The 22,280-nt window shown below is 43.7% G+C and overlaps 1 protein-coding gene across 1 annotated transcript in view; it reads right to left on the minus strand.

Annotated features, from left to right (window-relative positions):
* The window catches only part of LOC135546750 (contactin-5-like), a 436,013-nt gene that overhangs the window by 234,596 nt on the left and 179,137 nt on the right, over positions 1–22,280 (minus strand). The window contains exons 6-7 of the mRNA XM_064975401.1: positions 19,343–19,445; positions 8,180–8,361 (exon numbers count right to left, since the gene is read on the minus strand). Coding sequence (XP_064831473.1) covers positions 8,180–8,361; positions 19,343–19,445 — 285 coding nt within the window. The remainder of the gene's footprint in view (positions 1–8,179; positions 8,362–19,342; positions 19,446–22,280) is intronic.

Genomic DNA, 22,280 nt, shown 5'->3' on the forward strand with positions numbered 1-22,280 from the left:
TCAGTATACTAACATCACAGTAACACCACAGTGACACCAGGTTCAGTAACACCAGGTTCAGTAACACCAGGTTCAGTAACACCACAGTAACACCAGGTTCAGTAACACCAGGTTCAGTAACACTACAGTAACACCAGGTTCAGTAACACCACAGTAACACCAGGTTCAGTAACACCACAGTAACACCACAGTAACACCAGGTTCAGTAACACCACAGTAACACCACAGTAACACCAGGTTCAGTAACAGCACAGTAACACCAGGTTCAGTAACACCAGGTTCAGTAACAGCACAGTAACATCATAGTAACACCACAGTAACACCAGGTTCAGTAACACCACAGTAACACCACAGTAACACCAGGGTTAGTAACACCACAATAATACCTGGGTAAATAACACCACATTAACACACAGTAACAACAAAGTAAAATCACAGTGAGACCCCAGGAAGGCCAAGTTCAGTAACAGCACAGCAACACCACAGTAACGCAGTAGATTCAGTATACTAACACCACAGTAACACCACAGTAATAGCAGGTTCAGTAACACTACAGTAACACCAGGTTCAGTAACACCAGGTTCAGTAACACTACAGTAACACCAGGTTCAGTAACACCACAGTAACACCAGGTTCACTAACAGCACAGTAACACCAGGTTCAGTAACACTACAGTAACACCAGGTTCAGTAACACCAGGTTCAGTAACACCAGGTTCAGTAACACCACAGTAACACCAGGTTCAGTAACAGCACAGTAACAGCACAGTAACACCACAGTAACACCAGGGTTAGTAACACCACAATAATACCTGGGTAAGTAACACCACAGTAACACACAGTAACAACAACGTAAAATCACAGTGAGACCCCAGGAAGGCCAGGTTCAGTAACAGCACAGCAACACCACAGTAACACCACAGTAACACAGTATATTCAGTATACTAACACCACAGTAACACCACAGTAACAGCAGGTTCAGTAACACCACAGTAACACCACAGTAACACCAGGTTCAGTAACACCACAGTAACACCACAGTAACACCAGGTTCAGTAACAGCACAGTAACACCAGGTTCAGTAACACCAGGTTCAGTAACAGCACAGTAACATCATAGTAACACCACAGTAACACCAGGTTCAGTAACACCACAGTAACACCACAGTAACACCAGGGTTAGTAACACCACAATAATACCTGGGTAAATAACACCACATTAACACACAGTAACAACAAAGTAAAATCACAGTGAGACCCCAGGAAGGCCAAGTTCAGTAACAGCACAGCAACACCACAGTAACGCAGTAGATTCAGTATACTAACACCACAGTAACACCACAGTAATAGCAGGTTCAGTAACACTACAGTAACACCAGGTTCAGTAACACCAGGTTCAGTAACACTACAGTAACACCAGGTTCAGTAACACCACAGTAACACCAGGTTCACTAACAGCACAGTAACACCAGGTTCAGTAACACTACAGTAACACCAGGTTCAGTAACACCAGGTTCAGTAACACCAGGTTCAGTAACACCACAGTAACACCAGGTTCAGTAACAGCACAGTAACAGCACAGTAACACCACAGTAACACCAGGGTTAGTAACACCACAATAATACCTGGGTAAGTAACACCACAGTAACACACAGTAACAACAACGTAAAATCACAGTGAGACCCCAGGAAGGCCAGGTTCAGTAACAGCACAGCAACACCACAGTAACACCACAGTAACACAGAATATGCAGTATACTAACACCACAGTAACACCACAGTAACAGCAGGTTCAGTAAAACTACAGTAACACCAGGTTCAGTAACACCACAGTAACACCAGGTTCAGTAACACCAGGTTCAGTAACACCAGGTTCAGTAACACCAGGTTCAGTAACACCAGGTTCAGTAACAGCACAGCAACACCACAGTAACACCACAGTAACACAGAATATGCAGTATACTAACACCACAGTAACACCACAGTAACACCAGGTTCAGTAACACCACAGTAACACCAGGTTCAGTAACACCACAGTAACACAGTATATTCAGTATACTAACATCACAGTAACACCACAGTGACACCAGGTTCAGTAACACCAGGTTCAGTAACACCAGGTTCAGTAACACCACAGTAACACCAGGTTCAGTAACACCAGGTTCAGTAACACTACAGTAACACCAGGTTCAGTAACACCACAGTAACACCAGGTTCAGTAACACCACAGTAACACCACAGTAACACCAGGTTCAGTAACACCACAGTAACACCACAGTAACACCAGGTTCAGTAACAGCACAGTAACACCAGGTTCAGTAACACCAGGTTCAGTAACAGCACAGTAACATCATAGTAACACCACAGTAACACCAGGGTTAGTAACACCACAATAATACCTGGGTAAATAACACCACATTAACACACAGTAACAACAAAGTCAAATCACAGTGAGACCCCAGGAAGGCCAAGTTCAGTAACAGCACAGCAACACCACAGTAACGCAGTAGATTCAGTATACTAACACCACAGTAACACCACAGTAATAGCAGGTTCAGTAACACTACAGTAACACCAGGTTCAGTAACACCAGGTTCAGTAACACTACAGTAACACCAGGTTCAGTAACACCACAGTAACACCAGGTTCACTAACAGCACAGTAACACCAGGTTCAGTAACACTACAGTAACACCAGGTTCAGTAACACCAGGTTCAGTAACAGCACAGTAACAGCACAGTAACACCACAGTAACACCAGGGTTAGTAACACCACAATAATACCTGGGTAAGTAACACCACAGTAACACACAGTAACAACAACGTAAAATCACAGTGAGACCCCAGGAAGGCCAGGTTCAGTAACAGCACAGCAACACCACAGTAACACCACAGTAACACAGTATATTCAGTATACTAACACCACAGTAACACCACAGTAACAGCAGGTTCAGTAAAACCACAGTAACACCAGGTTCAGTAACACCAGGTTCAGTAACACCAGGTTCAGTAACACCAGGTTCAGTAACACCAGGTTCAGTAACAGCACAGCAACACCACAGTAACACCACAGTAACACAGAATATGCAGTATACTAACACCACAGTAACACCACAGTAACAGCAGGTTCAGTAAAACCACAGTAACACCAGGTTCAGTAACACCAGGTTCAGTAACACCAGGTTCAGTAACACCAGGTTCAGTAACACCAGGTTCAGTAACACCAGGTTCAGTAACACTACAGTAACACCAGGTTCAGTAACATCACAGTAACACCACAGTAACACCAGGTTCAGTAACACCACAGTAACACCAGGTTCAGTAACACCAGGTTCAGTAACAGCACAGTAACATCATAGTAACACCACAGTAACACCAGGTTCAGTAACACCACAGTGACACCAGGTTCAGTAACACCACAGTAACACCACAGTAACACCAGGGTTAGTAACACCACAATAATACCTGGGTAAATAACACCACATTAACACACAGTAACAACAAAGTAAAATCACACTGAGACCCCAGGAAGGCCAAGTTCAGTAACAGCACAGCAACACCACAGTAACACAGTAGATTCAGTATACTAACACCACAATAACACCACAGTAACAGCAGGTTCAGTAACACTACAGTAACACCAGGTTCAGTAACACCAGGTTCAGTAACACTACAGTAACACCAGGTTCAGTAACACCACAGTAACACCAGGTTCAGTAACAGCACAGTAACACCAGGTTCAGTAACACTCAGTAACACCAGGTTCAGTAACACCACAGTAACACCAGGTTCAGTAACACCAGGTTCACTAACAGCACAGTAACACCAGGTTCAGTAACACTACAGTAACACCAGGTTCAGTAACACCACAGTAACACCAGGTTCAGTAACACCAGGTTCAGTAACACCACAGTAACACCAGGTTCAGTAACACTACAGTAACACCACAGTAACACCAGGTTCAGTAACACTACAGTAACACCACAGTAACACCAGGTTCAGTAACACTACAGTAACACCACAGTAACACCAGGTTCAGTAACACTACAGTAACACCACAGTAACAGCAGGTTCAGTAACACTACAGTAACACCAGGTTCAGTAACACTACAGTAACACCAGGTTCAGTAACACTACAGTAACACCAGGTTCAGTAACACCAGGTGCAGTAACACTACAGTAACACCAGGTTCAGTAACACCACAGTAACACCAGGTTCAGTAACACCAGGTTCAGTAACACTACAGTAACACCAGGTTCAGTAACACCACAGTAATACCAGGTTCAGTAACACCAGGTTCAGTAACACCACAGTAACACCAGGTTCAGTAACACTACAGTACCACCACAATAACACCAGGTTCAGTAACACTACAGTAACACCACAGTAACACCAGGTTCAGTAACACTACAGTAACACCAGGTTCAGTAACACCAGGTTCAGTAACACTACAGTAACACCAGGTTCACTAACAGCACAGTAACACCAGGTTCAGTAACACCAGGTTCAGTAACACCAGGTTCAGTAACACTACAGTAACACCAGGTTCAGTAACACCACAGTAACACCAGGTTCAGTAACACCACAGTAACACCAGGTTCAGTAACACCACAGTAACACCAGGTTCACTAACAGCACAGTAACACCAGGTTCAGTAACACTACAGTAACACCAGGTTCAGTAACACCAGGTTCAGTAACACCACAGTAACACCAGGTTCAGTAACACCACAGTAACACCAGGTTCAGTAACACCACAGTAACACCAGGTTCAGTAACACTACAGTAACACCAGGTTCAGTAACACCAGGTTCAGTAACACCACAGTAACACCAGTTTCAGTAACACCAGGTTCAGTAACACTACAGTAACACCAGGTTCAGTAACACCACAGTAACACCAGGTTCACTAACAGCACAGTAACACCAGGTTCAGTAACACCAGTTTCAGTAACACTACAGTAACACCAGGTTCAGTAACACCACAGTAACACCAGGTTCACTAACAGCACAGTAACACCAGGTTCAGTAACACCACAGTAATTCCACAGTGACACCAGGTTCAGTAACACCACAGTAGCAGCATAGTAACACCACAGTAACAGCATGGTAATACCACAGTAACAGCATAGTAACACCACAGTAACAGCATAGTAACGCCATAGTGACACCACAGTAACAGCATAGTAACACCACAGTAACTGCGTAGTAACATCATAGTAACACCACACAACCGTTCTTTTGTATTTTTTTTTCCATCATCTTTGAAATGCAAGAGTAAGGCCATAATGTATTATTCCAGCCCAGGTACAATTTAGATTTTGGCCACTAGATGGGAGCAGTGTATGGGCAAAGTATTAGACTGATCCAATTAACCATTGTATTCCTGTTAAAAATGTTGTATCAAGACTGCCCAAATGTGCTTAATTTGTTTGTTAATAACTTTTCATTTTCAAAATTGTGTAATCTCCTCAAACAATAGCATGGTATTACTTAACTGTAATAGCTACTCTAAATTGGTCAGTGCAGTTAGACTAACAAGAATTTAAGCTTTCTGCCAATATCAGATATGTCTATGTCCTGGGAAATCTTCTTGTTACTTACAAACTAATGCTAATCGCATTAGCCTACGTTAGCTCAACCGTCCCGTGGAAGGGACACTGATTCCGAAGAAGTGACCACAGTCAGAGATTTAATACCACAGTCACAAATTGACACCACAATCACAGATTAAAACCACAGTGACATATTAACACCACATTCAAGGAATAATACCACAGTCACAGACTGACACCACAGTCACAGACAAACACCACAGTCACACATTAAAACCACAGTCACAGATTAATACCAGTCACATATTGACACCACAGTCACAGATTAATACCACAGTCTCACATTAACCCCACAGTCACATATTAACGCCACAGTCACATATTAACCCCACAGTCAGATATTAACCCCACAGTCAGATATTAACCCCACAGTCAAATATTAACCCCACAGTCAAATATTAACCCCACAGTCACATATTAACCCCACAGTCACATATTAACCCCACAGTCACAGATGAACCCCACAGTCACATATTAACCCCACAGTCACATATTAACGCCACAGTCAAATATTAACCCCACAGTCACATATTAACCCCACAGTCAGATATTAACCCCACAGTCACATATTAACCCCACAGTCAGATATTAACCCCACAGTCAGATATTAACCCCACAGTCACATATTAACCCCACAGTCAGATATTAACCCCACAGTCACAGATTAACGCCACAGTCACATATTAACGCCACAGTCACATATTAACCCCACAGTCACATATTAACCCCACAGTCACAGATGAACCCCACAGTCACAGATGAACCCCACAGTCACATATTAACGCCACAGTAACATATTAACCCCACAGTCACATATTAACCCCACAGTCACATATTAACCCCACAGTCACATATTAACCCCACAGTCACATATTAACCCCACAGTCACAGATGAACCCCACAGTCACAGATGAACCCCACAGTCACAGATGAACCCCACAGTCACATATTAACCCCACAGTCACAGATTAACCCCACAGTCACATATTAACCCCACAGTCACATATTAACCCCACAGTCACATATTAACCCCACAGTCACATATTAACACCACAGTCACAGATGAACCCCACAGTCACAGATTAACCCCACAGTCACATATTAACGCCACAGTCACATGTTAACCCCACAGTCACATATTAGCGCCACAGTAACATATTAACCCCACAGTCACAGATTAACCCCACAGTCACAGATTAACCCCACAGTCACATATTAGCGCCACAGTCACATATTAGCGCCACAGTAACATATTAACCCCACAGTCACATATTAACCCCACAGTCACATATTAACCCCACAGTCACATATTAACCCCACAGTCACATATTAACCCCACAGTCACATATTAACCCCACAGTCACATATTAACCCCACAGTCACATATTAACCCCACAGTCACAGATGAACCCCACAGTCACATATTAACCCCACAGTCACAGATGAACCCCACGGTCACATATTAACCCCACAGTCACAGATTAACCCCACAGTCACATATTAACCCCACAGTCACATATTAACCCCACAGTCACATATTAACCCCACAGTCACATATTAACCCCACAGTCACATATTAGCGCCACAGTAACATATTAACCCCACAGTCACAGATGAACCCCACAGTCACATATTAACGCCACAGTAACATATTAACCCCACAGTCACAGATTAACCCCACAGTCACAGATTAACCCCACAGTCACAGATTAACCCCACAGTCACATATTAGCGCCACAGTCACATATTAGCGCCACAGTCACATATTAACCCCACAGTCACATATTAACCCCACAGTCACATATTAACCCCACAGTCACATATTAACCCCGCAGTCACAGATGAACCCCACAGTCACAGATGAACCCCACAGTCACAGATGAACCCCACAGTCACATATTAACCCCACAGTCACATATTAACCCCACAGTCACAGATTAACCCCACAGTCACAGATTAACCCCACAGTCACAGATTAACGCCACAGTCACATATTAACCCCACAGTCACATATTAACCCCACAGTCACAGATTAACCCCACAGTCACAGATTAACCCCACAGTCACAGATTAACCCCACAGTCACATATTAGCGCCACAGTCACATATTAGCGCCACAGTCACATATTAACCCCACAGTCACATATTAACCCCACAGTCACATATTAACCCCACAGTCACATATTAACCCCACAGTCACAGATGAACCCCACAGTCACAGATGAACCCCACAGTCACAGATTAACCCCACAGTCACATATTAACCCCACAGTCACATATTAACCCCACAGTCACAGATTAACCCCACAGTCACAGATTAACGCCACAGTCACATATTAACCCCACAGTCACATATTAACCCCACAGTCACAGATTAACCCCACAGTCACAGATTAACCCCACAGTCACAGATGAACGCCACGGTCACAGATGGAAGCCACGGTCACAGATGAACGCCACAGTCACAGATGGAAGCCACAGTCACAGATGAACGCCACAGTCACAGATGAACAAACAAACAATTAGACAACAACAACATGTAGCTCCAGTCCATCCCTCCTTAACTTACTGTAGATCTGGATGTGTCCCTTAAAGGCTGTTCCTCCCCTGGGGTTCTCCGCTTTACACTCGTAGGTCCCTGAGTCCTCCAGCTGTACATTAGGGATCTCCAGAACAGCCTGCGACTTCCTCAGACGAGCCTTCTTAGGGATGTTACCGTTCATCTTCCTCCACGTTATGGTTGGGACGGGACTTGGAGGAAGTGAGTGGAGAGGGTTAAAATACTACATTTTTGCATTCTGTCGATAATATTTACAGCATGTGAACTCATACATAATACATTTGTGATATACAGGACAAGGAGAGTTGATTGTTGTGACATGACTAGTTAAGAGAAAGTTAATTTCACAACTCCGAAATCCAATTGTAGCCAGACAAGTGGATACATTTACAACCAGAATATAGTAAAGGACTAGCAGAAGAGGAATGTGGAAAGTCAGGCATTCAGTTCCCACATTGTACACAGACCTATCCTGGCTATATAAACTGATACTTAATATACCGTATGTGACTGTGTTTTGTGTCCATCTACACACTAAAACACCTCTAAATAATTTACTGTGCCATAATCCAGAGTGACCTTGTATCTCTGAGTCTCTCTCTGCCCAAATGACCTCCAACTGAGAACGATGTAATTGACTACATGATGTATTCAGATCAGGTTACCAGCCCAACTAATCATCATGATTTCTATGATTTGTGTGTGTGTGTGTGTGGCTGTTCATCTTCCGTTTGTTGATGCTCCTCTATGCCCTTGTGACTGCTCTGCACTCTCCATGATAGATGGGTTGAACATGTAGCAGGAGAACGTCATACTATACTATATCAGCAAGGCTCTGTGTATGACAGCTCCATTTGACAGCTCTCTGAAAGATGGAAATGTGACACCCCTGGAAATCCCCAGTGCTCCCATCCATCACTCGGCACAGATGAAAATGTTACATCGCTTTTTTATCACTTTCAAATTCACAAAGACATTTTAATATTGCTCAGAGTCCCAGTTGCCATGGTCTCTGTGAGTTAGATTCAGAGCACGTTCAGAACTAACCACAGCCGTTACAGCTCAAAATCACTCCTGGAAACCATGGACACTAAGGGAGTGAAGGGATGTCTGGACACCATGGACACCATGGGCACTAAGGGGGTGAAGGGATGTCTGGACACCATGGGCACTAAGGGGGTGAAGGGATGTCTGGACATCATGGACACTAAGGGAGTGAAGGGATGTCTGGACACCATGGACACCATGGGCACTAAGGGGGTGAAGGGATGTCTGGACACCATGGGCACTAAGGGGGTGAAGGGATGTCTGGACACCATGGACACCATGGGCACTAAGGGGGTGAAGGGATGTCTGGACACCATGGACACCATGGGCACTAAGGGGGTGAAGGGATGTCTGGACACCATGGGCACTAAGGGGGTGAAGGGATGTCTGGACACCATGGGCACCATGGGCACTAAGGGGGTGAAGGGATGTCTGGACACCATGGACACCATGGGCACTAAGGGGGTGAAGGGATGTCTGGACACCATTGGCACTAAGGGGGTGAAGGGATGTCTGGACACCATGGACACCATGGGCACTAAGGGGGTGAAGGGATGTCTGGACACCATGGACACTAAGGGGGTGAAGGGATGTCTGGACACCATGGGCACTAAGGGGGTGAAGGGATGTCTGGACACCATGGACACCATGGGCACTAAGGGGGTGAAGGGATGTCTGGACACCATGGGCACTAAGGGGGTGAAGGGATGTCTGGACACCATGGACACCATGGGCACTAAGGGGGTGAAGGGATGTCTGGACACCATGGGCACTAAGGGGGTGAAGGGATGTCTGGACACTAAGGGGGTGAAGGGATGTCTGGACAGTTTGTTATATCTGGAGTACTTCTCCTGTCTTATCCGGTGTCCTGTGTGAATTCAAGTTCTCTCTCTCTCTCTCTCTCTCTCTCTCTCTCTCTCTCTCTCTCTCTCTCTCTCTCTCTCTCTCTCTCTCTCTCTCTCTCTCTCTCTCTCTCTCTCTCTCTCTCTCTCTCTCTCTCTCTCTCTCTCTCTCTCTCTCTCTCTCTCTCTGGGTTTTGGCCTTTCTAGGGAGTTTTTCCTAGCCACCGTGCTTCTACACCTGCATTGCTTGCTGTTTGGGGCTTTAGGCTGGGTTTCTGTAGAGCACTTTGAGATATCAGCTGATGTAAGAAGGGCTATAAGGGGGTGAAGGGATGTCTGGACACCATGGGCCAGGGGTTCTGAAAATGTTTTGGCCCACGATCCCATGTGAAAAAACGTGTAATTGACAGCCAATGTACTTTTATAATTGGGGCTATGGCAGTTAATTGTATAACATTCTAACAATACTTCTGATTCTATTCTTACCTCACCATTGTATACTTTTAATGTGGGGCTTTAAGAGAGTCAATTACAAATTTAGTCTCTTATGTCAACACCACTAATGAGACGGGTGAGCTTGATGCATGTCGCGACAGAGCTTCTCAAAGTCAGAAGGTGTGGTCGACAGTGTACACCTCATCTTTCCGATCAGATCCAACCTGGATCGTTATTTGTTTTTAATGCAGACAAGAGCACTAAAATCAAATCGAATCAAATGTTCTTCTTCGTTTTGCGCCGAATACAACAGGTGTAGACCTTGAAGTGAAATGTTTATTTATAAGCCCTTAACCAACAACGCAGTTTTAATAAATAAATAAAAATTAGAAATAATTAAAGACCAGCAGTAAAATAACAATATCGAGGCTATACTACAGGAGATATCAGTACAGAGTCAGTGTGCGGGGGCAACGGTTAGTCAAGGTAATTGAGGTAATATGTACATGTAGGTAGAGTTATTCAAGTGACTATGCATAGATAATAACAGAGAAAAGCAGCAGTATAAAAGAAGGGGGGCAACGCAAATAGTCGTAACCCTTTGATTATATGTTCAGGAGTCTTAAGGCTTTGGGGTAGAAGCTGTTTAGAAGCCTCTGGACCTAGACTTGGCGCTTCGGTACTGCTTGCCGTGCGGTAGCAAAGAGAACAGTCTATGGGTCTTCCTGTGACATCGCCTGGTATAGAGGTCATGCATTGCAGGAAGCTTGGCTCCAGATGTACTGGGCCGTATGCACTACCCTCTGTAGTGCATTGAGGTCGGAGGCCGAGCAGTTGCCATACCAGACAGTGATGCAACCCATCAGGATGCTCTCGATAGTGCAGCTGTAGAACCTTTGGAGGATCTGAGGACCCATGCCAAATCTTTTCAGTCTCCTGAGGGGGAACAGGTTTTGACGTGCCCTCTTCATGATTGTCTTGGTGTGTTTGAACCAGGTCAGTTAGTTTGTGATGTGGACACCAAGGAACTTGAAGCTCTCAACATGCTCCACTACAGCCCCGTCGATGAGAATGGGGAAGTGCTCAGTCCTCCTTTTCTTGTAGTCCACAATCATCTCCTTTGTCTTGATCACATTGAGGGAGAGGTTGCTGTCCTGGCACCACACGGCAGGTCTGTGACCTCCCTATAGGCTGTCTCGTTGTTGTTGGTGATCAGACCTACCACTGTTGTTGTCCTGGCACCACACGGGCAGGTCTCTGACCTCCTCCCTATAGGCTGTCTCGTCGTTGTCGGTGATCAGGCCTACCACTGTTGTGTCATTGGCAAACTTAATGATGGTGTTGGAGTCATGACTGGCCGCGCAGCCATGAGTGAACAGGGAGTGCAGGCGGGGACTGAGCACGCACCCCTGAGGGGCCCCTGTATTGAGGATCAGCATGGTGGATGTGTTATTGCCTTCCCTCAACACCTGGATCCAGTTGCAGAGGGAGGTGTTTAGTCTCAGAGTCCTTAGCTTAGTGATAAGCTTTGAAGGCACTGTGGTTTTGAACTCTGAGCTGTAGTCAATTAATAGCATTCTCACATAGGTGTTCCTTTTGTCCAGGTCTGAAAGGGCAGTGTGGAGTGCAACAGAGATTGCATCATCTGTGGATCTGTTGATGTGGTGTGCAAATTGGAGTGGGTGTAGGGTTTCTGGGAAAATTCTGTTGATGTGAGCCATGACCAGCCTTTCAAAGCACTTCATGGCTACAGACGTGAGTGCTACGTGTCGGTAGTCATTTAAGCAGGTTACCTTAGTGTTGGTGGGCACAGGGACTATAGTGGTCTGCGTCGTAGCCGGTGTAGTACGATTCGATCTTTGCCTGTTTGATGGTTCGTCGGAGGGCATAGTTGGATTTCTTACAAGCTTCCAGGTTAATGTCCCGCTCCTTGAAAGTGGCACCTCTACCCTTTAGCTCAGTGCAGATGTTGCCTGTAATCCATGGCTTCTGGTGGGGTATGTACATACAGTCACTGTGGGGATTACGTCATCGATTCACTTATTGATGAAGCCAGTGACTGATGTGGTGTACTCCTCAATGCAATCGGAAGAATCTCGGAACATGTTCCAGTCTGTGCTAGCAAAAGAGTCCTGTAGCTTAGCATCTGCATCATCTGATCACTTTTTTAGTGGCCTTATCACTGGTGCTTCCTGCATTAATTTTTGCTTGTAAGCAGGAATCAGGAGGATAGAAATGTGGTCAGATTTACCAAATGGAGGGTGAGGGAGAGCTTTTTACGCATCTCTGTGTGTGGAGTAAAGGTGGTTTAGAGTTTTTCCCCTCTGGTTGCACATTTAACATGCTGGTAGAAATAAGGTAAAGCAGATGTAAGTTTCCCTGCATTAAAGTCCCCGGCAATAGGAGTGCTGCCTCTGTATGAGCGTTTTCGTTAGCTTATGGCCTTGTTTAGTGTGGTCTTAGTGCCAGCATCTGTTTGTGGTGGTAAATAGACAGCTACAAAGAATATACATAAACACTCTTGGTAGATAGTGTGGATTACAGCTTATAATGAGATACTCTTCCTCAGGTGAGCAAAGCCTTGAGACTTCCTCAGATATCGTGCACCAGCTGTTGTTTACCGATATACATAAACCTTCGTCCTTGTCTTACCAGAGGCTGCTGTTTTATCCTGCCAATAGAGAGTATGTCACGAAGTACTAAGGTGAGTGGAATCAGGCGCAGAGAGCAGGTACAGTAATAGACAGTTTATTCTCCGATGTACAAAACGACGGTCAACCCAACACACCGGGTGAATGATCCAACACAGGATCATAAAATGACCGGAGAATAAAAACCACAAGTACTCCGACAAAACAACATGAAGACACAACAATCCCGCACAAAACAAGGGCGGGACAACCTACCCCTATACAGACACTAATGAACTAAAAATACACACAGGTGAAACCAATCAGACAAAACCAACAGACAAATGAAAAGGGATCGTTAGTGGCTAGTAGGACGGTGACGACGACCACCAGGTACCACCCGAACAGGCAGGAGAACCAACCTCGGCGGAAGTCGTGACAGAGTATGACCTGCCAGCTGTATGTTATTCAAGTCATCGTTCAGCCATGACTAGGTGAAACATAAGACATCACTCTACCAAGAGTTATAATGCTAAGAAGGAGAAAACACAGTATTCCCTTTCAGCCAGGAACCAAAACTCCTCCATAGTAAAATGTGAATGTGTTTTCTGCAGCATTCAGTCACATGACAGCTCGATCAGCTCTTCAATTTCACTTACCATCATATCAACTTAGCCAGGATCACAGTCAAACAGATTTAGCTGATTTGGTAGATCTGCAAGCTTGCCTTCAGTTTGTTCAGTTTCCCACATATGTTAGTTACATAGACAAGAAGACACATTTTCTTTTCATTACACAGATTGTCAATAAAGCCTTTTTTTACATCCATTGCGAATGACAACAGTTCCTCTCTCAATTCAAAAAATCTTTCCAACACTCCCCCTCAATAACCACCAAGCCTCTGTGTGGAATAGAACAAGGTCATGCTCTGATCCCGTATCTCCACATAGTTTTGCATGATGTAGTTTATGATGTAGTTTACAATCAAAGTTACCTGTTGCATGTCTCAGAGTTCTGAGACCAGGTTTTTGCCACCAGTTGCTCTCGGTGTATCCATGATACCTCAGTGGGTGTATCATACAATGCATCCATATGGCAAAGGGAGACACAGTCATATCCGGAGTGTAGAGGCCTGCCCGTCGTCCCGTGAATAATGGAGCCCCATCTGTGCAATAGCCAACCATTCGATGCCATGGAATCTGTATTTTTGTCAATATAGTCAAGCAGTAGACTTAACATGAATAATGAACATCCCCCTTGCCGTTTCATGCTTGGGAATCGTGAGACAGAGCAATATGTCCTAGTCAACATCATCCTCCGACATTTATAGCGAATGAAAGTCAATGCATCTCGGCCCTCCCAGCTAACGTCCATTTGGAGAGCATAAGGTGGGGAGTTTGAGTCATTTAGTCAGTTTCCTCTTGATTGCAAGCTATAGCATCAATTCATAGTTTCACAGTGTTATCTGACAAATGTATTGATGTGAGTTTCTGATACTCTGCCTCCCCACACATTGTTTTCAACATATCAATTGCAGCCAGTAATATCAAAGTCTCTACAATAATGTGTGGTTTAATAGTGTAGATTCGCTAGTCAACCAGACTCTTCCAGATCTGCCAGTCAGCCAGGATCTGCCAGAACTGCCAGCCAGCCAGGATCTGCCGGATTCAACTGCCTGGCTGGGCTTCCTCTCAGTTCTAGGTTTCCTCTCAGTGCTGGGCTTCCTCTCAGTGCTGGGCTTCCTCTGTCCCGAGCTGCCCCTCTGTCCCGAGCTGCCCCTCTGTCCCGAGCTGCCGCTCTGTCCCGAGCTGCCCCTCTGTCCCGAGCTGCCCCTCTGTCCCGAGCTGCCCTTCTGTCCTGAGCTGCCCCTCTGTCCCGAGCTGCCCCTCAGTCCAGTGGGGTTCTGGGTGAGGACTACTAGGCCATGGTCGGTGGCGAGGATGGACAATCCTAGGACGCGAGGAGGGGGGACTAAGACATTCATAGAGTGGGTTCCACGTCCCGAGCCGGAGCCGCCGCCATGGACAGGCGCCCACCCGGACCCTCCCTATTGTTTTGATGTGCGTCCGGGAGTCCGCACCTTAGGGGGGTCTGTCACGCCCTGGTCTATATTTATTATGTTATCTTCATTTATTGAGTCAGGCCAGGGTGTGACATGGGTTTATTTGTAGTGTGTTTCGTCTTGGGGTTGTGTGGGGTGTATAGATTAGTCCATGGCTGCCTGAGGCGGTTCTCAATCAGAGTCAGGTGATTATCGTTGTCTCTGATTGGGAACCCTATTTAGGTAGCCTGGGTTTCACTGTGTGTTTGTGGGTGATTGTTCCTGTCTCTGTGTTTGTTGCACCAGTCAGGGCTGTTTCGGTTTTCGAAGTTTGTTGTTTTGTATTGTTCGTGTTTCATCAATATTAAAGATGTATCGAACGAACCACGTTGCATTTTGGTCCGATCCTTATTCCACCTCTTCGTCAGAGAAGGAGGTAGAAGAAAGCCGTTACATAAACATTTGAACAAGAACAAATAGAACTATTAGAAATATTACAACTACTAGAACTATTACAACTATTACAACTACTAGAACCATTAAAACAAGAACAATTAGAACTATTAGAATGATTACAACTACTAGAACTATTAGAACACATACAACTACAATAACTATTAACTATTAAAACTACTATAAAAATTAGAACTATTAGAACTACTATAACTACTATTAGAACTACTATAACTATTAGAACTATTAAAACTACTATACCTACTATTAGAACGATTATAACTACTAGAACTGTTATAGCTATTACAACTACTAGAACTATTATAACTATTATAACTATTACAACTACTAGAAGTATTACAACGATTACAACTACTAGAACTATTACAACTATTACAACTACTAGAACTATTACAACTATTAAAACTACTAAAACTATTATAACTATTAAAACTACTGGAACTATTACAACTATTAAAACTACTAGAATAACTAAAACTGCTAGAACTATAAAAACAATTATAAATATTAGAAACACTAGAACTATTAGAACTATTATAAATATTAAAACTGCTAGAAATATTAGAACTATTAGAACTAATAGAAACACAATAACTACTATAACTATTAGAACTGCTAGAACTATTAGAATAAGAATAAGAGCACCTCCTCCCAGCTGCCCACTGCTCTGAGTCTAGGAAACACTGTCACCACCGATAAATCCACAATAATTGAGAATTTCAAGAAGCATTTCTCTACGGCTGGCCATGCTTTCCACCTGGCTACCCTACCCCGGTCAACTGCCCCACACCCTCCACAGCAACCCGCCTTTACCCAAATCCAGGTAGCTGATGTTCTGAAAGAGCTGCAAAATCTGGACTCCTACAAATCAGCCGGGCTAGACAATCTGGACCCTCTCTTTCTAAAACGATTGTTGCCGAAATTGTTGTTACCCCTATTACTAGCCTGTTCAATCTCTCTTTCGTATCGTCGACACTAATCAATCCATAGAACATGGTCCTTCTGACAGGACACTAATCAATCCATAGAACATGGTTCTTCTGACAGGATACTAATGAACCCATAGAGTGTCAATGTACAGTAGCCCAACATGGACAAAATGTCATCATAGACCATTTTAAAACATTTGGTTAATTTTTACACATACAGGCCAGTTTAATTTTTCAGCCTGTAAACCTCAATCTTCAGACAGTTCCCCACACAGTGGTGTCATTGACAGATATCCCTAAGCTGACATCCAGCCAGACAGCCAGCCAGACAGACATCCAGACAGACTGACAGACAGCTGGTGTTGTCTACACTACAGAGAATAAAAAAAGCTTGGGCCTTTTCCAATATCCGCACCAGGACCATTCTGTCTTCCATCTGAACCTGCGGCCATCGTACATGTTGATCAACAGGAACGAGAACTAAACAAATATCAAGTTCACAGTATAAAGACTGGCATTTCCTAATAGACCACATTGATAAATCATTCATTTGTTGGTGTAGAGGGGTAAAGTCACCAGGATCACCTTGCCAATGACAGCAATCAGGCCCAAATTAGTTAAGAGACCGGGTCTGCCTCCCAAATGGCACCCTATACCACTATGGGCCCTGGTCAAAAGTAGTGCACTACAAAGTGAATAGGGTATCATTTGGGATGCAGGCAGGGAGAGCAGGTCAAGGTCTACTGCAGTCTGTTTGCTGAGCTCCTGTATAAGTTTTAATAGAATAAAGTCAAGCAGAGGAGATGGGAGAGTAAGCATGCAGTCAGGGCAATGTCTATAGGCTTTGGTAATTACTTATTATTCTAATGTAAATCATTCATTGTAAATGACTGACTCAGACGGCAACCCCTTGAAAGCATTGTAAATAATTACTAGGTCCTTCAGTGGTAGCGTCAGATTAGAGACTGTTTGCACTCTAGTTTGGAATCGGTTATGCATTATTCAACACAAATAATCATTATAAACAACATAAGAAGTAGGAATGAAACAGGATTATGTTTGGATAGGAACAATTATCTTGTTATGCAAAACAATCCTTTTAAGCTTTGCCTTGGGAGATCAACAAGAGGGTGTAAACATCTTTAACCAACTCTGTTGTTGGTGTGATCGCCTGTCTCTGTCTGTCTGATGCTCTACAGATTTATTCAATTACATGTTCATTTGATATTTGTATTTATTTTCAAAGTGCTGCCTGTTCTACATCCAGAATCCATTAGGGCTACATCAAGCTTTTACAGAATGATCATTATTATCACACAGTATACAGCAGCAGTTAAAACTCCACCCTTCATGTCATGCTGCTTTGTAAACCAATAAAACAGGCACCGTAGGTGACACTCAGCAGCATAGACAAGTGGTCCTGGTCTCTGTGATGTTGGCCTGTACCGTGCTGACAAATGTGAGTGTGTTTTTCCCTCTTGCAGTCCGCTGGTGGTGGCTTTATCTTTCACAGCCTTAACCTTGGCTTCCACGCTACACAACAGACATTAAAAACACCCTGCAAACACTGGCTGGCATTACTTTCCATTATCACAACACATGGCTCCCCAGGGCTCAGTTTCCTCTCCACTCCTGCTTCCACCAGCACTAACAAGCCATCTAGCCGGCCATGATGGCTCAAACTGGTAATACAGTGGCTCAACATCCAGCCTGGAGTGAATGTTAATATAGGAAAGGTTTTTGGCTCTTATAGACATTTACAATAGTGAGTGGATGTGTAGCCGAGTCATAGCCTACACAACAGTGTTCTGTATATGGTCATAAATCTCATAGCCTTCTCCATGTTTGTATATGGCTCTGAATTGTAGTGTGTTGCTGTTTAGGGTTTGGTTAACCCAGTTTACAAGAAACATAGCAATTAGTATCAGTAGTGTACGGGAATGATTTCATCTGGAAAATGTTTTAATACAACCATTATGAAAATGTATTTAACCAAGCATATTGTTAACCTGAATAAGGGATGACAATCAATGAATCTACCGTTGGTTGTTGAGAGTGTTGTATAAGGGATTATAGTAAATTAATATAGTGGTGGTTGTTGACAGTGTTGAATAAGGGATTATAGTAAATTAATCTACCATTGGTTGTCGAGAGTGTTGAATAAGGGGTTATAGTAAATTAATATAGTGGTGGTTGTTGAGAGTGTTGAATAAGGGATTATAGTAAATTAATATAGTGGTGGCTGTTGAGAGTGTTGAATAAGGGATTATAGTAAATTAATCTACCGGTGGTCGTACATAGTGTTGAATAAGGGATGGTAACAACAGGATCTACCGGTGGTTGTTGATAGTGTTGTATAAGGGGTTATAGTAAATTGATATACTGGTGGTTGTTGATAGTGTTGAATAAGGGATTATAGTAAAATAATCTACCGGAGGTTGTTAGAGTGTTGAATGAGGGATGATGGGGAATGGTCCCTACTGGTGGTTGTTGCGAGTGTTGAAAGATATATGATAGTCAGTGAATCTACTGGGGGTTCTTACTAGCATTTTACTTAGAATTCCAGGAATGTTCCCAAATTTCCCACAATGCCTGTTGGAGAGTTCCTGGATTTCCTTTTAATTCCTTCCCATTCCAGGAATCTTCCAGCTGGGATTTCTGGAAAACTGGGGAATTTTAGGAAAGTAACATGAACTCTGTAACACTAAGTTCCACCATAACGGAGATATGTGGATGTTCAGAGGATCAAACAGCTTGGATGTTTCTGCACTTACTTCCCCAGGGCGAAACACTCCAGACTCACGGTGACTCCTCTGGCAGCCAGGACAGACTGGGGGAAATGCACCTCGATTTTAGGCTCATATTCTCCCATTATACCTGTAAATCAAAAGATGACAGAAGAGAGAAGTGATATCAAGTTTTGTGATCAGCAGGACATCAAACACCATCCCCAGCCATGCCATCTCCCCTAGCTAGAAGTTACACAGACAGCGACTGAAGAAAGACTGTCTAGGAAATGTGAGATAAAAATTGTATGTTAACCACACACACACACACACACACACACACACACACACACACACACACACACACACACACACACACACACACACACACACACACACACACACACACACACACCTTCCCTCATCTGGAATCACACCCCCAATCACCACCCTGTGTTGAATCTGTAGTACATATGTTAAGATGACAAAGACGCAGAAGTGCATTGGGTAGAAATGCACTGATGATGCTTGGCGCCTGGGGTATCCTAGTGTGGGTGCATGTCTGTTTGTGTATTTGTATCTGCCAAGGCAGCAGCTTCTCTTCCTGGGGTTAAGCTAAGTTAAGGCAGTGTGTATGTGTAGGAGGGTTAACAGGCCTGCTTGGGTCTCGTTACTCATGCGGTACACTAAATAATACAGTTCACAAGCCTATGGAATACTCTTCTGCTGCGAGCATCCATTACTAACACCTTCTACTGCTAGCATCATTACCAACCCCTTCTGCTGCTAGCATCCATTACTAACACCTTCTGCTGCGAGCATCCATTGCTAACAACTAGCATCCATTACTAATACCTAGCATCCATTACTGCACCTTCTGCTGCTAGCATCATAACTGACACCTTCTGCTGCTAGCATCGACTACTAACACCTTCTGCTGCTAGCATCCATTACTAACACCTTCAACTGCTAGCATCCACTACTAACACCTTCTGCTGCTAGCATCCACTACTAACAACTTCTGCTGCTAGCATCCATCACTAACACCAAGCAACCATTACTAACACCGAGCATCCATTACTAACACCTTCTACTGCTAGCATCCATTACTAACACCTAGCATCCATTACTAACACCTAGCTTCCATTACTAACACCTAGCATCCATTACCAACACCTAGCATCCATTACTAACACCTTCTGCTGCTAGCATCCATCACTAACACCTTCTTCAGCAAGCATCCGTTACTAAAACCTTCGGCCGCTAGCATCCATTTCTAAAACTTTCTGCTACTAGCATTCATTACGAACACCTAGCATCCATTACTAACACTTTCTGCTGCTAGCATCCATTACTAACACTTAGCATCCATTACTAACATCAAGCATCCATTACTAACACCTAGCATCCATTACTAACACCTTCTACTGCTATCATCCATTAATGACACCTAGCATCCATTACTAACACCTTCTGCTTTTAGCATCCATTAATAACACCGAGCATCCATTACTAACACCTAGCATCCATTAATAACACCTTCGACTGCTAGCATCCATTAGTGACACATTCTACTGTTAACATCAATTACTAACACCTTCTGCTGCTAGCATCCATTACTTACACCTAGAATCCATTACTAACACCTTCTACTGCTAGCATCCATTACTAACACCTTCTGCTGCTAGCATCCATTACTAACACCAATAATCCATTACTAACACCTTCTACTGCTAGCATCCATTACTAACACCTTCTGCTGCTAGCAGCCATTACTAACACCTTGAATACATTACTAACACCTTCTGCTGCTGGCATCCAATACTGACACCTTCTACTGCTTGCATCCATTACTGACACCTTATACTGCTAGCATCCATTACTAACACCTTCTACAGCTTGCATCCATTTCTAAATCTTTCTGCTACTAGCATCCACTACTAACTCCTAGAATCCATTACAAACACTTTCTGCTGCTTGCATCCATTACTAACACCTAGCATCCATTACTAACACCTTCTACTGCTAGCATCCATTACTAACACCTAGCATCCATTACAAACACGTTCTGCTGCTTGCATCCATTACTAACACCTAGCATCCATTACTAACACCTTCTACTGCTAGCATCCATTACTAACACCTTCTGCTGCTAGCATCCATTACTAACACCTTGAATACATTACTAACACCTTCTGCTGCTGGCATTCAATACTGACACCTTCTACTGCTAGCATCCATTATTAACACCTTCTGCCGCTAGCATCCATTTCTAAAACTTTCTGCTACTAGCATTCATTACGAAAACCTAGCATCCATTACTAACACTTTCTGCTGCTAGCATCCATTACTAACACCTAGCATCCATTACTAATATCAAGCATCCATTACTAACACCTAGCATCCATTACTAACACCTAGAATCCATTGCTAACACCTTCTACTGCTATCATCCATTACTGACACCTAGCATCCATTACTAACACCTTCTGCTTTTAGCATCCATTAATAACACCGAGCATCCATTACTAACACCTAGCATCCATTAATGACACCTTCGACTGCTAGCATCCATTAGTGACACATTCTACTGTTAACATCCATTACTAACACCTTCTACTGCTAGCATCCAATACTAACAACACCTGATGCTAGTATCCATTACTAACACCTTCTACTGCTAGCATCCATTACTGACACCTTCTACTGCTAACATCCATTACTAACACCTTCTGCTGCTAGCATCCATTACTAACACCTAGAATCCATTACTAACACCTTCTACTGCTAGCATCCATTACTAACACCTATAATCCATTACTAACACCTTCTACTGCTAGCATCCATTACTAACACCTTCTGATGCTAGCATCCATTACTAACACCTTCTACTGCTAGCATCCATTACTAACACCTTCTGATGCTAGCATCCATTACTAACACCTTCTGCTGCTAGCATCCATTACTAACACCCATAATCCATTAC

This window comes from Oncorhynchus masou, chromosome 9, assembly GCF_036934945.1.
Source record: "Oncorhynchus masou masou isolate Uvic2021 chromosome 9, UVic_Omas_1.1, whole genome shotgun sequence".
In the NCBI taxonomy this organism is placed as follows: Eukaryota; Metazoa; Chordata; class Actinopteri; order Salmoniformes; family Salmonidae; genus Oncorhynchus; species Oncorhynchus masou.